At 35.4% G+C, this 17,120-nt stretch overlaps 1 protein-coding gene across 15 annotated transcripts in view; it reads right to left on the bottom strand.

The window, feature by feature from the left end:
* The window catches only part of LOC306881936 (casein kinase I-like), a 19,713-nt gene extending 2,593 nt beyond the window's left edge, over positions 1–17,120 (bottom strand). For 2 of the 15 annotated variants that reach the window (XR_013785195.1, XM_079436312.1), the window contains exons 1-11: positions 16,962–17,077; positions 13,744–14,484; positions 11,447–11,516; positions 7,851–7,999; positions 7,524–7,758; positions 7,100–7,185; positions 4,833–4,917; positions 4,603–4,751; positions 4,431–4,514; positions 3,223–3,324; positions 2,470–2,576 (exon numbers count right to left, since the gene is read on the bottom strand). Coding sequence is in view for 7 of the 15 variants with exons in the window: in XM_079436312.1 (XP_079292438.1) it covers positions 2,470–2,576; positions 3,223–3,324; positions 4,431–4,514; positions 4,603–4,751; positions 4,833–4,917; positions 7,100–7,185; positions 7,524–7,758; positions 7,851–7,999; positions 11,447–11,516; positions 13,744–13,986 (1,310 nt within the window). In the remaining 8 variants the exon portion in view is untranslated. Of the gene's footprint in view, positions 1–2,469; positions 2,577–3,222; positions 3,325–4,430; positions 4,515–4,602; positions 4,752–4,832; positions 4,918–7,099; positions 7,186–7,523; positions 7,759–7,850; positions 8,000–11,446; positions 11,517–13,743; positions 14,485–15,212; positions 15,259–16,800 lie in introns of all 15 variants that reach the window. The other 13 variants (XR_013785197.1, XM_079436316.1, XR_013785200.1 and 10 more) reach the window with 11 other exon arrangements.

Genomic DNA, 17,120 nt, shown 5'->3' with positions numbered 1-17,120 from the left:
ATCTCCTCCCTTCATTCTCAAACTAGTCAAACACAGTCTAAGTTAGGCAGTTGAAAGCAAATTTAAAAAGCCCAGCAGGACGAAGAAAGGCCCAAATGTCTCCTAGCATGGGATTAGACTGCACAATTGTGCACAACTATATGTAACTGGTGCTTATGTAACCATTTAAGCCCATGGCAGCTACAGTTTCCACATGCTCCAGCATTCTTTCCTTATTTACCAATATATATATATATATATATATATATATATATATATATATATATATATATCTATATATCTATATATATATCATACAAGTGGAAACTATAGCTGGCATTCATGTACAAAACCTTAGGAAGTGCTTTTAACAGCTTGATTAACTTGCCATGTGGTATTGCATATATTATTTGAAAATACTAAAAAAATATTTTATTAATTATATCGGACTATTACACTATTTATTAATATTTAAAATTATTTAAAATAAGTTACTTATTTTTAGTTTTAATTTTAGTAATTTTGTGTGCTTATTTCTTTAGGTTTTTTTGGTAGCACTTTACAATGTGTCATTTGTTAACATTAGTTAATGTATAAATCTAAGGCTGGGCGATTTTTTTTTACGATTTTATCGATTAATTCGAATTTAAAGTTTTGCCATGATTTTTTTTATAAATCGAGGAATCACGATTTTGTATAAAATATTACCAAATGTTTGAACTAGACACTTTGACACTATGCCGATGACAACAGTAAAGAAAAAAGAATGATTCAACCGCATGTCGACGCACGTGATTAACTGCTCACGGGTGTGAAGGACCAGTAATTAGAATACATGGCTAGGTGCCATTCACACAGAATGTGCGTTTGTGTTGACAAAGATGCGTCACAGGCAGTCAAATAGTTGAACTTCTTTTAACTTGTGTTTTAGAATGCCGTTTCATGCATGAGACGTGAGCGCAACAGTCAAACACGTCCATGTTTACATAGAAAAAACAATAGAAAAGCAGCGCAATCAAAAAAAAAAAAAAAAAAAAACAGTAAAGAACTACTACTGTATGTCTGATATTTAATGTTTGTATTGTGGTGACAGGATGAAAGCTGCTGTTCATTGTTTTTACAGAACATTTATAGTTAATAACAGTCTACTGTTGTTATACCTTCAGAAGTCAGAAAGAGCTTTATTACCAAGTATGTTTACACACACAAGGAATTTGACTTGGCGACAGGAACGTCCAGTGCAGAAGAAAGTACGGACATAGTGCAAACATAAATGATACTGCAGAAATACATAGGAATAACACAGTAGAGATTAAATATATCACTAATATAAGAAAAACAGAAAATTAAATAATGCACTACATACAGAACTAGAAATATATTGAAAAAAACACAACTGTTTAAATGAATGTACAGATGTGTTATTTACAAGTGTTCAGTTTACAAATGTACAATTTTCAGATTCTATGTATAAAAATCAGTCATTTTGAATTACCTTGACTTTTGAGAATTTAAAGCATTTTCCTCGTAGCCTATTATTTCTGAACATATAACGTATAAGACAAGTTTGTACAATATGTAGTTGTAGTTCATGCATCTTTTCTGCATAGATATTTAACAAGTGATTTTGTTTAATCATGTTGACGACTTCATGTGTGGTGCACTTGGAATAGAATTTTCTTTAACTAGAGGGTTAATAAAGAAAAAAGTTATTTGAATCATGTTGTAGATACATTTTCAAGTTGACTAGTTAAAAAAAAAAAAAAAAAAAGAATCGGTCAAACGTTCCAAGAAAAAAGAAAAAATTTTTTTTTTGCTATATCGCCCAGCTCTAGTATTAACTAACATAAGCGCACAATGAACAAGCAATGTATACACTATTTATTAATCTTTGTTAATGAAAATAGTCATTCATTGTTGTTAGTTCACACTGTTAACAAACACAATTTGTGATTTTAATAATGCATTAGTAAATGCATTAAGATTAATAAATGCTGCATAAGTATTGTTCATTATTAGCTCATATTAACTAATGTAGTTAACTATTGTTAACTAATGAACCTCATTGTAAAGTCTTATCGTTTTTTAAATATATATATATATATATATATATATATATATATATAGTAATTTTACTAACGCTTATTAAACTTATTATAGTTTAGTTAGTTGCCAAGGAAACATTTTAAATTATTTCAACTTTTTAAAGTTTTTTTTTTAATCTAATATTTATATTTCAATTACAAAAAAATAGTTGCAGTTAACAAAAACACTGATTTAATATAAGAATGAATAAACTGATAATTGATTCCTAGCAATGAAAGCAAAAGCTATATTTTTCTTTGACTGTACACTGCAACATTAGTGGCTGGTGGTCAAATCTTTGCTGTTTCTTTATCTTTATTGAATACACAAAAATAGGCAAAGAAAACTGCACAGTATAGAATACCGTGCAAATAATTAAAAAGAAAATTTTTAAATTGTACTTACTTTGTATTATCAGCCACCTCTACCTCAGCAGGGGCAGTTATGGGAGCGTTGGAGTGTCCCGCCGTGGGATCGTCTGTATTCACTTCTCCATTGGTTGAGCTCATAACCTGAACATTAATTTAAAAAAGCAGGCAATGAATATTTTATACAGATTGGCAAAGACGAACAACAACACAAAACCACTGTACACACTGGAATTTATTTAATCGAACTCGCACTTCATATTTAACAGTTTACGTAACTGGGGTTGGGGCTTAGTAACCCATTAAGGACACTTTTTTTAAATAATTTAAATGTTCAAAAATCAGGTTGCTTAGCACCAACCAGAGAAGGTTAAGAAGTATGTAGGGAAATGGAAAATGAAAGAACAGCGCTTAGTTAGATAATGGAAATATGCTAACACACAAAATGAGTTTAGTTGGAAATCTTGGGACTAAATATTTCAAATGAAAATTTACACCCTGCATAACTAGAAGTACACAAACAAACATCCATTTTTCTTGCATGGCTACTTGTATACAATACAAGCAGTATTTTCATACTGAAGTCACCAGATCCCCAGCCTAACCATCAAGAGCGTGCAAGTGATGTGTGATAGACAAAGGCAACAGAGGAAAAGACCATTTAAGTGTTTACAGCTGGAAAATGGATAGAGGTGTCTTGAGTGAGAGGATGAAAAGAACAGAAAGACAAGAACAGAGAAAGGAAGAGATCGATACCAACGGCATGCAGTACTGCGCAAACACCCAGTACCTGGACAGAGCCCCCCAGCCTATCGGCCGTGAGGTGCGACCCCAGAAGCTCCCTGTTGGTCATGGGAGTGGGCTGGGATTCACTTCCTTTAGGTTCTGGAGACTGGCATGACAGCGATGGGGGGTGGGGGGTGGCAAAGGGCATAAGAGATGTTTTTGAAAAGAGATGAGGGTGTAAAGAAAAAAAAAAAAAACAGAACAGAACGAGTTTAAAAAGGAACGCCTTCCATGCACAAGCAGACTACTCTAGCTAACAGGACAGAGGTGGAAATAAAAGTGTGAGTGAAAAAACAAGAGAGCACGCGACATGCAGAGATGGAGAGGGAAGCTAAGCTCTTGTCTTTCACAAACAGCTCTAGCCAATCATATCAAACTTAGAATGTGTCGGACTTCATTTATCTAAGGGACTGTGACCAAGACATGGAAAAAGCACCATCTAAAAGAATGACAGCTTTTTAAGAAATGGCAGATCTTCAGACTAGCAAAAACTACTCTGGCTACAGGAAGTTGTCTTGGGATTATTGATGAGTAAAACAAAAATATACTGTTGGACATGGTACATGGTTTAGAGAATCATAAAACATTGAGATAACATTTAAAAAATTACATTGCATAAAGCAATGTTTCTCCAAAAATAACCAAAAGAAAAAAAAAGGGAAGCTGGTACTTAAAAGTAATAACTGTGGCCCATTCATCCTCTTTTACATCAACAAGGATTTGAATGTAAAACTGAAAGTGAAATGTCAAATATAATAAATATTATCATATAAAATAATCAATGATAAAATGTAAACAAAATATTTTGTCAAATTAACGAATAAATACATTATAGTTAATGTTTAAAAAAGTGAAATTAACAATACATAAATCATTTTTAAATGACTGAAGTAACGGAGTTTAAAAAATGCCAATGTGCAGTTCACACGTGATTAAATCATAAAATATAATTTATTCATTACAAAATGTAAATAATAGTTAAATTAACAGTTTTAAATATGGATAATAGTCAGTTTGAACAATGTTGTTTCATTCATTTAAAAAATAATAAATAATTATTAATTATTAAATAATTCCTTCATTTTATTTTCAAGTGGCACTCGTAAGCAATTGAACTACAACTTAACACTTGACCATATACTATGAACTTGCACAAAAAAGGAATGTGTGTAAATTTATAAAAGCATTAGAGTATAGTGTCTTCTATCCCACCTGGTTTTTGGTCTGTGGTTGTGCTTTATCTCTGCTGCTGGGCTGCAGAGGTGTGTCACTAGGCATGGGTCCTATTGGAGTCGGCTGTGTAGACACATAGGAAACTCAACATCCATGTACTTGGTTATAGCATATATAAGTGGTTTATGATATGACATCCAATTAGACTAACCAGCGGCTTGCCGACCCAGTCATATTCATAGTCAAAGACATAGCCATTTCTGTCAAAGAGGTCTGTAAAGAGTTTTCTCAAGTAGTCGTAATCCGGTTTTTCAAAGAAATCCAGTCTCCGCACATAGCGCAGGTAGGTGGCCATTTCTTCTGTGAAAGGATGTCAAAGTTAAGGCAATGCACTGGAGATGAGAACAAGATATGTGGCCATTTGAAAAAGATCGGGCTTACCAGGGAAACTCTCACAGAGCACTTCTATAGGGGTTGCCCTTTTGGTATCTCCAATTTTCTGATAGCGCTCCTTCAGCGTGTCAGCCTTAATGAATAACACAGGTCATTTGTTCAGTAAATTGCTCTCTTTTATACTATTAGCAATTTATTTCACAGTCCTTTTCGGTATGTACATACTATGTACTTACTATAGTTATTGCAATAACTGGATAATAAATAGGTACTACCCCTGAACCTAACATTAAACCCATGTAGTTACCATGTAGTACACTGAAAGTAGGGCTGCGCGATAAAACCAAAATTGCGACTTAATTTTCCTTGATGAAACGAAAACGAGTTCAATAAATGTTCGATATAATGTTTATGAGCCAAAAGTAGAATGAAACAGCGGTACTCATTTAAACCGCACCACACGGACCATTTATCTGCTCGGCTAAAAGTTCAAACGGCAGCGCAGCACAAGCTCACTAGAGCAGATGCGTTTACTCGCTGATACTGTAACTCTCAGTCACGTGACCTCTAAACAGCGCTGTGAGATCCAATGTGAAGTGCTTTAATTCAGCAAAGAACACAAATGACTCATTTATGATTTAATCCAGTTTAAAGCCGGATAAAACAACGCTGACAAACAGGAGAAACACTGTGCGCAACGATACAGTCAGAAGGGTTTTTAATCACCATTTACCATAGATTTACTGTTGTAACACTAACTGCACTACGGTATTGTTGCAGAAATGTGGGATATTCATATAAAATTGTATTATATTATTAATGTAAACATGTTTTAAAGGAGTAATAGAATATAATTACAGAATAAGCTACAGCGTTTGTGCATTTACTGTATACTAAATGTATTTAGATTACTGTTTTTCATACAAATATTTAGAAACCATATGTGACCCTGGACCACAAAACCAGTCTTAAGTCGCTGGGTAAATTTGTAGCAATAGCCAAAAATACATTGTATGGTTCAAAATTATCGATTTTACTTTTATGCCAAAAATCATTATGATATTAAGATATTTTGTAAATTTCTTACCATAAATATCAAAACTTAATTTGATTAGTAATATGCATTGCTAAGAACTTAATTTGGACAAATTTAAAGGCGATTTTCTCAATATTTAGATTTTTTTGCACCCTCAGATTCCAGGTTTACAAATTGTTGTATCTCGGCCAAATATTGTCCTATCCTTACAAACCATACAATGGAAAGCTTATTTATTCAGCTTTCAGATTATGTATAAATCTCAATTTTGAAAAATTGACACTTAAGACTGGTTTTGTGGTCCAGGGTCACATTTAGTTACATTTTTACCATGGTACTGAGGTGCTATGTGTGTGGTTTTAACTGGTTATCATGATCTGAACGTATGCTACTATGGAAGACCAATGGCTAATTTTAATAAAACTCAAACAGAATAATTACACAAGTTTGACACATGCGCAGAACTACCTAATAGTCTGTACTGTTGTACTGTGACACTTTTGATGATGAAAATTGCATAATGAAGAAAGCTTTCTTTGTGACGCAATTTTCGTCATCAAAAGTATACTTTGGGATTTAAATGGAACTCTTGGAACACTTCATTTAAAGTCCTTATCCTATTAAGACTGAGCTCAGAATTTCTAGCCAACAATATTGTAGAGCCGACACTCTCAATTTACTTTAGAATTAAAAAGATTACTTTTTCATTCATGATTCTTCCTTGATATTTCCATATTTTCCATTATAGTGGGAACCCTGTAATAAGCTGGATTATGATTAGTATGTGTCATTCAACAGGAAAGAAACAAGGATTTCAGTCTTTTTTCCTCCTATAAACCAGAAAAAGCTGATGTTTTTTAGTTTTCTAAATAGGTCAGCTTATCAAGGCTGTATAGCTATTTGGTTATTCTGCTGACTTTCCATAATATTGACAGATAGTGAGGCTCATCACGGTTTCAGACCTTAGCTGAGTGAGAGAAGACTCTAAAACCTGAAAGATAGCATCAAAACACAGCTAAGAGAATGAGATAATTGAATGGAGGGGAAACTCTAGCCATTGATTTTTATTTTACCTTATTTGGAGTCTCAATGATTATTTGTAGAACTGATACTCTCCCATATATACCATAAACTATGCTTTAAGATATTCAAAGAAATGTAACAGAATAAAACAAACAGCATTTTTCTAAAATGGTATCATTGTCACAGTTAATATTTGCTTTCGAAACAGACTCCTAAATCAAATTGCATGAAGGCAGCAAATCACCAACAATAATACCTTTAAACCTTGCCAGGGCAGACTGCCTCGTAGAAAGTACATAAACATATGACCCAGCGCCTCCAAGTCGTCCCGTCTGCTTTGCTCTGCAAGATAAAAAGACATGCAAAATTATGAAACCACTAGCTACACTAGAATCTGTCTTCAGTCAGTCACGAGTCTTATTTCACTGCACAAAATTATTTTATGCATTTAGCATAAAAACCAAAACCAGTGCAAAATCCTGAGCCAAAAAGAGCACCTGCATCTAACCAATGCATGATTAAATCTAAGTTCTGTGGCTGAGCATGTAGAGATCTGTGTCACTAACAGCTAAGCTAGGTTTTAAGGCGTACTTTAGTCTTTATCCCCCATGAAATTCTAATAAACCTTCCTAAGCCCTAACAGAGCGAATCTTTCCACACTTTCTGTGTGTGGCTCTTACCCTTCCCCAGGTGTGTGTTGATGCTCATGTAGCGAGCAGTCCCTGTTAAGCTCTTGTGCTCCCTGTAAGGGATGTGTTTTTTGGTCTCAGGGTCGATGTATTCTTTGGCAAGCCCAAAGTCGATGATGTGGATCGTATGTTGCCTCTTGGTCCCTGGCCGACCCACCAAAAAATTCTCGGGCTTAACGTCCCTGTAGATCAGACTTCTTGTGTGCACATACTCCATCCGTGTGATCTATGATAGATGTAGGCTATATGTTGGAACCAATATATATATATATTTTTTTTTTACGTCTTTTTCTCATATGAATGAGAGATCACACTGACCAGCTGAATTGCGATCATCAGGACGGTCTTGAGGGAAAAGGTCCTGTCGCAGAGGTCAAACAGGTCCTCCAGACTGGGGCCCAGCAGCTCCAGCACCATGGCATTGTATTTCCCACAAGGCCCAAAGTAATACACCTGAGGAACACCCTCTGAACACACGAATATATGCAGTTAGAAAACAGATCCACAGACTTCTGAAATTTAAGTACAAACTGGCAATTTAGCACAACATTAACTAAAATCAATTACATAATAAGATTACATAAAGACAAGGAACAATCATCTTGTGTTATGTGGTGTTCGGCATTCTTAGATGTTTTAGGAGTAATTATCAGGTCATATGAGGTAGACATGAATCTATTTTTAGACATCTTGATACACGCTACATTTTTGTGTATGATAGGTAATGGGCTGGGAAATCTATTAGGCACATATGAACATTGTGAATACTTTGTGTTTCTTGCACACTAGTTTCACGCACACTTTTTGTGCTTCATGACTACAGCATGACAGTGTTAAACAAAAGCTATTTAAATTAGAGGTTGAGCGGATCGCAGTTGATACGTGATCATTACGGACCAAGCCCCACAGTTCAGCACGCATGTGATCCGCAGATTAATTGCAAAATTTAACCATAATAGAATGAAAGTTTATCATTTGTACTTGTTTACACACACACACACAAGCGATTTTAAATCATTCTAGCGAAAGAAAAGGCAAAAGGGAACTTGTTTCGCTGCTTTCCATGCACACAGCATCGCACATGCAGAGAGGCGCGTTTTGGAGAAACTGAATTCTCTTTCAGATCTCCTTGCATTTGAACAGACACATAAGCCACGTTTACATGTACACTTGTTTGTCGTTCCAATTAAAATCAGTCCGATTGAAAGATTCGGTGGACTGTTTACTTGAGACGTTATCTAATCCGATTGACAACAAATAGCCTACAAATCACCAGAGGTAAAAAAAAAAAAAAAAAAATTAAAAAAAAAAACGCCCCCGTTTTTTGCATTCATTTTTTTAATAGCTGCTTGCGGTTGTTGAGAATAAACAGGCTAATATTTAAAACCCTTGCATTCATTTGGGCGCTCAGTCATGTGGCCAGAACACACAGGCCTAACGTAAGCATTCATATAAATTATGCGGCCATCTTCGATCGTACCACACACAGAACAAAATTGATTTCTCATTTGCAGTTTCTAATAACTAAGTTGCACATATATATCTATCAGATAAAATACTAAACAATATAGCCAGTTGATCAACACTCACCATATCGCCATAATTTCTTAAAGCATTGAGGGATATGAAATAACAGACCCTCTGTAATGCAGCTCTGAAATGAATTGTATTTTCATACTAAGAAGTTTTACTGTACTTAAATAGAACAAATAAACTATTTCTTACCAAGAGTTGCTGAACCTAAAGGAAAGTTGCTTTATGAACACGGAGAGCGATCGCAACGAGCTGTATCACAAATAACATTTCAAGCGTTTAATCGTACATTATTTATGGCATGAGCACTTATAAACTCAAGCAGATTGGAAATTATGAATCTGTAATAAATAAATAAATGACAAAAGCAAATTTTGGTCAAGTTGTTTATTTTCTTTGGGCTATACTGTCACCATTGTGTCGTTTCCAAGCTGAAAAGCTAAAAATTGCGCTTCATTTCAGATCCGTTTTCCACTCTGGTCATGAGAGCAGATATAGCAGTTCATTACACAGCAAGCGTTCTCCATTCAAATGTGTTTTTATCTGTATAATTAATTTTCCCTTCTACCACTATTTCCCAGTCTCTACTGTAGTGGCGGTGTCCCCAAATTCCAGAATGCCGCAAAGTAATTAGTTTAACGCGTTTACATGGCAGAATTTATTTTGTTCAGTTTATAGAAAGGTTTATCCCACCCCTCTCAAACCGATTATAATTTAATTCGCTTTAGCCATTTTTATTCCGATTGAGATGTTTACATGGAGCATTTTCATTCGGATTGGACTTTTAAACAGATTACAATTCTCCAGGTAAACACACCTACTGTTATACACATAAAATTGACAAAATACTGATCTCGACAATCATTCTGGTAAATGCAGTCAGTTACGTCTAAAGTGAACGAGAACAGCTGAGAAAGAAATCGGATGTGTATCATTAAATTGGATCCGTGTATCAAGTCTCAATGGGACAACAGCCTATAAATACCTGCTACTGTCATTAATGCTCATAAAACAACAAAACACAGATTTGACAAAGATTAATCTATATTTAATTTATACAGTGAACACTATGCAGTGTTATTTTACACTTTTTTAATTTCTTTACCTGAATGCAGACTTTATTTTATATGTAACATTGCTCTGTTGTATTTATCAATGCTTGTAATTTGTGTATTTGTTCTCATTTTTACTGGCTGTTCTCGTCTCTTCAATCACGTTTGAATTTTCTTAGTTAGGCTATTAGTTTTTGCTGTGGTATTGAAGAAATACTACTTAGCTTAATAATAAATGGAAAGCAACATTGAAATAATTTTTTTTTGCTGATCTGAAAAATGATCCAATCTGTGGCTCAAAACCCGTAATATGATCCAACCCATGAGATTTGTGATCCACTGAACCACTCATTTAAATATCTCTCATTTACCTCAGGAGCAAAAACAGAGTTGGGAAGTTGAAATTGTTTGGGCTAACCAGTTCTTCCAAACTGTCCATTTCAATTAATCAGTTGAACGCACAATTTGCATCAACAATCAATAATGATAGTAAATTCTATAGCATTAAACATTAAAAATTCATCTACTTTAAAATGAAATCTAGCTTACAATAATGGCTGTTTGGTAAAAACTATTGCTTCTTAAAAAAAAAAAAAAAAATAGAACTATATGTAAATGCTGAAAAATATCAAGACATGATTTTTATCAATATCTCCAAGCCCTAGTCTGTTTTAAGACTCCAGTCAATCTCACAGTACCTTCGACAACCACAAAAACACTACCTGAGAAACCACGAACACACACATTAATGGATTCACAATTCAACTTCAGCTCAGAAGAAAGAGTGAATATGACAGTGTACAGCGTCATGTTTTTCTAAAGCTCTCCTCATGAAAACTGCATAACAGAATAAAAAGGGTCTGAGGCCTTAATGCTGGGAACAGAGATGTCTGGCTCAACAGCAGTGAGCGATGAATGCTTCAACCAGCAACTGTAGACTTTATTTCATCTGAGCCTTAAAAGGCATTCTTTGATTGTTGAAATAAGCTTAACATTTCACATTTTTTTATACAAGTTAGCTTCTTCCTATCCTGCAAGTCTTATCAAAATGTGTCTGAAAAGAACAGAGCAAATAGAGCAATCGATGCACAGGAACCACAGCTTGTGCTGATTAAACTCGTCGTTTATGCTGAAAAGAGGATGTGGACAGGATGGGCTAAAAGCAACTCACAATTGTAAATAGGATGTGGACAGCATAAGCGCTACAACAAAGAAAATAGCCCCAAACTGTGACATGAATATGGGTGCAAAACAAAAAGTTTTAAAGTAATGTGTGGTAGATATTAGATAACATAAGAAAAATAGACAGAGGTACAGCATATTGCTTACCTGAGTTCCCCAACTGTTTATAAAACCTGTACTCGAGATGGAGCTGGGGTGCTCTGGATTTTATTGGCTCCTATGAAAAAGCAAAATTAACAATTAGTATTTGTAACCATCTTAAGTAGCAATAAAAAGCCAGTTATTAACGTTGCTTCAGCATTAAAGCAGTAAATTATAGATGGATACCTGACGTGGTACTAATTCTTTGTACATATATTGTTGTGAATCATTATATTAAGCAAATATTATTTTAAGAGAGTGGCAAAGACAACTAATATGTGATTTCTATCATTAGGATATTGCTAGGCATGGAAGACTCAGGTTATGCCATCACTAAGCGATCAATATGAGGTGGTCCATTTAGCTGAATTACATAAATAATGTAAGTGAGAGAATGTGTGCTTGTGTTCTGTTAAGTGCAGGATCCAGGGTTGAGTCATTTGTGGTACCAGCAACTCTGAACACGCGGAGGAAAGCGCTACTAAGCAGGAGGCAGAATGGAAGAGCCAAAAATATATAAATAAATAAAAACAAACAGATTGCATAAAGGCCACAGGATGTATTAAATACCCAGCAGTGGAGAGTGAGGAGTACAACAGGTTTACTCTTTTATACGGTGTGTTTCCAGCATGGGTTTTCACTAATAAATAGTCAAATCAGAGCAACATCAAGACACCCACTATTTAGTACCAGTAATTGGGTAATGCAGCCTTAATGCAGCTTCTTCAGAGAGGAAGGACATTTGTCTTGTTTAATAATCAACACCACTAGGCAGAAATGTACCTCGATCTTCACAACATAGCAGAATGAAGAGCTGAAATCAGTGTTGTAGCATCCCTATGAAGCTGTTTTCGACAGACCCATACATCACTTGCTTCACTCTTATCACCAAATGTAAGTGTGATTAAGGATCTTATTTAAGAATTAAATTAAGGATTTGTAAAGGTGAGAGCAAGGAGCTAAACAACATAAAAGTGACAAATTTCTTTCAAAGCAGAACAGCTGGTAACATGGTAAAAGTAATAATGAGAAAAGTGAATTTGAGACTTCTGTAATGTGGTGAGACTCTAGAGAATTCTTACACACTGAAAATTGATGCCGGCGTTGCTCACGAACAATGTGGGTGGCTACTAAAATGTCCCTAGATAATATTCTAATCACCAACTCATCTTTCCCTGTGTATTTTGGATATGCAGGCTTGAAACCAAATCCAATTAAAATATTGATATGGAGGAAGAGTTTTTTTAATTGTTTTTGCATGGCCTGCACAGCAACTAACCATAAAAAAAACTGGACATTTTTCCAACCGAGAGGGTAAGACACCATTTCCACACTACGACATTGACCAATCAAAAAACACATATATGTACACTAGCATTCAAAAGGTTGGGATCTGTAAGATTTTGTAAGGTTTAAAAAAAAAAAAATCTCATACACTTGCCAAGGCTACATTTATTTGATCTAAAAAAAGTTAAAACCTAATATTGTGAAATGACAACTTAAAATAATTTTTATTTTAACAATTTATATATTTTTTTATAAAGTATTCATAACCCCAACGTTTTAAATGGTTGTTTTATATGTAAAATATATATTTCTATAAATTAAAAAAACAAATCTATTTTTAGCGTTTATTAAATCTAATTTGGTATAGAATTTAATCTACCAATAGGAATGTAGTACTCATTCATGGCATACAGTACACATTTTACTACATTTAAGTTCATTCCACAAATTTTCCCCAAAAATAACTGCAGAAAATATATTTGGGCCTACAAATCACTGATCAGACATGTGATTATGCAAGGAGAAATACATCTTGCAGCATAAAAGTATGTTATAAAAGTAAATGTAGGTAAAGTCATAGGATTCCTGTTCAGCACATTGTTTTTACATGCATATTGCATGTTCATACACTTGTAAGATAAACTGCTTTAGCATGGAAATATGCATATTATCTCAAAAAGTCAATATTTGGTTCATTAAGAGTACATTCCTCACCACAGGTTAGGAAAGAATTGTGTGTTGTGAAGAAAATATATTTTCAGCATATAGGTTTTACAGGTTATATCTGTGGTAGGATAAAAAGTAAAGTACAGCAATTACATGGAGATATGCAGTGTAAAAAGGAACTGGATGAACAAAAGAGAACACCAGCACTGCATATTAGTTTAGATGTTATGAATTACTGTGTGTTTATGTTCTTATGCAACTGTTTAACAGCACACACACACACTATAAGTAGCAGCTGAAGTTCAGTGACCATTAACTGCTAATATCAACTGGTTTTGTGAGGAACTTACCAGTTTGATGGCCACATATTCATTGGTGTAAAGATTTTTCCCGAGTCGAAGCTCGCCGAAGTTCCCGCAGCCAATCTTCTTTCCCACTCGGAAGTTAGGGCCAACCATAAGCACCCCAGAGGTGGTCCCAGAGCCTCGGCCACCCCCATGCCCTGTCCTGCTCCCACCAGTCTTAGACATTCTCTTTCCTTCCTCCGCCTCTCCTTTTCCTCCTCCTCCTCCTCCTCTCTTATCAAAATCCATAAGCTTGTGATACCCCGGCCTCTCCACGATTACTCCACTGCCATAAAATCACAGAGCCACCAAAACAACTAACAACAGGGGCACGGGGAATGGGACGGAGGAGAGGAATTTAGAGAGAAAGAGAGTGGAGGGAATGGCTTATCCACAACACAGCTCTACACATGTAGATTAAACTAGACATTAACTGCTTTTATAGATGGGGAAGGTATAGCAGACAATCCAAGGGCGATATGATTCAGTGCAAAGACATCATATGGAATATTCCTTAAATCCAACCATAGAGAAGAACGTTCCTTGGGAGAAGGACAGATGCACACGACCCTAGCTGGTAAAAGTGAGGCGGTGTCTGGCATTGGTTTCCATCCTTTGCATCCCCTCCAGGTGGTTTTGCAGAGATGTGTAAGGCATTCCTTGAGTCCAAGTATGAACGCAGAGCACATCAAAGTTTTTGTCGAGAAGAAACTGGTGGAACATCAGCAGCTTAACACTTTTGAATATCTGGGGCAAAGAAAAGGCACAATTAGCACTAAACAGGCTGCTTACAAGTACACACAGGACTGAACCTGGCACATGTTCCACTATGGGGGAAAGAAATACACATTGCACTACTGATTTAAAGGGATTTTTCAGTCAAAAATTAAAATTCTCTCATTATTTAGTCACCCTCATGTTGTTCCAAACCTGTATGACCTTAGTTCTTCTGCAGAACATAAATAAAGATATTCTGATTATTTTGCTGGTTGACTTTCATTTAATGGACAAAAATAGATCATTTCTCAAAGTATCTAATTTTATGTTGCACAGAAAAAGGTCAGTCATACAGGTAGGGTTGCAAAGGGATGGAAAATGTCCAGAAAAATTTCGGCAACTTTCCTAAAGTTTCTGAAATATTCCAAAAAATCCCGGAAAGGTTCAGATATTTTCCGCCTTTTTGCAACCCTACATACAGGTTTGGAAAACATATTATTCCCAGGTGAACTATTCCATGAATATATTAATGATTTAAAAGACAGTTTAACAATTCTTAAACAAAAATATATTGAAAGAAACCCCCAAAATAACCTAAAATGATTGTTGTTGTTTTTTTTTTCTCTCAGGGCTAAAGAATAAAACTTTCTTGTGTTACCAATTACAACTTTATAAATCTATTACAGTTACTAGCACATCAGCTTTTAACACTTTGTGGTAAGACAATGGATTACAACTTTTACACATAAAAGACTTACATAAACACAACTTGCTTTGATTTAAAGCCTCAATCTCTTGTAAGACCTTAAATAACACAGAACACATACAATAAAAATTGTTGCAAGAAAAGATCAGCATTGCACCATCACCGTCTCTATGAAACACACAATTAAGAGTCTAACCGTTTGAGGGACACAAAACCAGAGACCATCTACCTACAGGAAATGTTATCTAGCGTTTCTGACTTCCAGCTCTAAAAATACATCCCTCAGGAGCTCGAGCAGGAGGCCTGAGGTCGTGTGAAGATGATCAGGAGTCATCTTGGATCGAGTGTCTCGGTTATGTTGTTAGCAGAGAGAGGCACCTCGCCAGATGTTACAGATGACGCCATGCATGGTTTTATTTTTCCTAGCAACACAAAACTAGCCACATAACCTGCATTATCTTATAACTATATACTACTGCCATATGACTATTACGCTGACACACTCATCTCTGACCAATACCAGATTATATCCTGATTGTACCACTGAAAACCATTAACACGCATTAACACGCTTTCAGCGAAGCTGCTTTGAAAGAATGTGCATTGTGAAATGCACTATACAAATAAAATTGAATTGAATTTAACAACAGAGAATGTCCCTTAAAATCAAACTTGAAAGAATTCATGCCAAGTAAGCTTATTCTTAATATTAAAATAGAACAATCGATAGATAGATAGATAGATAGATAGATAGATAGATAGATAGATAGATAGATAGATAGATAATTGACATGTTACAACTTGTGACAAAAAAAAGAAGAAAACTGGTGTCTTTACATCAAGCCATTTTGTTATGATGGACAAATTTTGATATCAGTCTATAAAAAAACAATGTCTTTATTTTCTGCCTGTGGATTTGTAGCATTCATTGCCTTTTCAATAACAAGGTATCAGTATCAGAAACTATGATTAAATGCCATCAGATCTATAAAGTTAACCATGCAGCTAAAACTATAATCCATCGTTTCATATTGGATCAGGCCTGATCTACATGCATCGACTACAAAACTGTTTTACAATGCCAACAATTGTGATATCAGGCCTGCACACTGGCCCTCCCTCTAGATTCAGCAGCCTGTCTTATGAAAATAAATGAAAAATTGCTCGACACATGAAAACGCGCTACACTGTCAAATATTTATTTCGAAAAGACATCTAAAGGGCTAACTTTCGGGAAATAAACTAGACGAATGTGCCTGCTTGCCTAATTCAGCTCGCCACCAAAGTATGAGGAAGAAACTTGAGTTAACAGTTAAGTTACCAAGATAAACTCCGAACATATTTTGGTACATCATGTTCTCTTTGTAAAAGTACATTATATGAACGTAAAGACAGCAAAAAAGGGACGTTCTTGTGAATCCTCGAGTGCTGAAGAGCTAATGTTGTCAGTTAGCCACTGAGTTGCCAACTAAGCAGCAGAAATGAGTGAACACAGGCTAACATGCTAACTAGCCCAAACAAGCTAACGATATGTGGCCTGCGCTTCAGCGAGCTCACGAGAGTTACTAAAATCAACAACACCAGCGGGTTATGGAAAAACAAAGACAGCTTGTTATTGTCTACAAACATATTATACATACGTCAAAGCAATATTTGTTGACAAGCACACAGATTTCGTTGCCAGCCATTAACCGGGCAACTCCTTAATCCCGAGCAGTCGAAATTGGTCTAAATTACGCAGACGGCATATTCCGTCCATCGTTCGAGGAGGAAGACGTATCAACAGACTAGACACTTTTACCTAGATCTCTGTATTATAAATCGATGATAGTTCCCATTTTGTCGGTTTTAATGCTCATTCCCTGAAGCCATTATCATTTTTTCTCCCTCTTCGCTGATGTCTCTTTAAGCCTCTCCGTACAGCTGGCGCGTTTCCTCCGCTGTCGTCCATCACATTACT

This window comes from Barbus barbus, assembly GCF_936440315.1.
Source record: "Barbus barbus genome assembly, chromosome: 15".
Classification (NCBI taxonomy): Eukaryota; Metazoa; Chordata; class Actinopteri; order Cypriniformes; family Cyprinidae; genus Barbus; species Barbus barbus.
The sequence above is the reverse complement of the archived record's forward strand: the minus strand, read 5'-3'. Positions and strand labels throughout refer to the sequence as shown.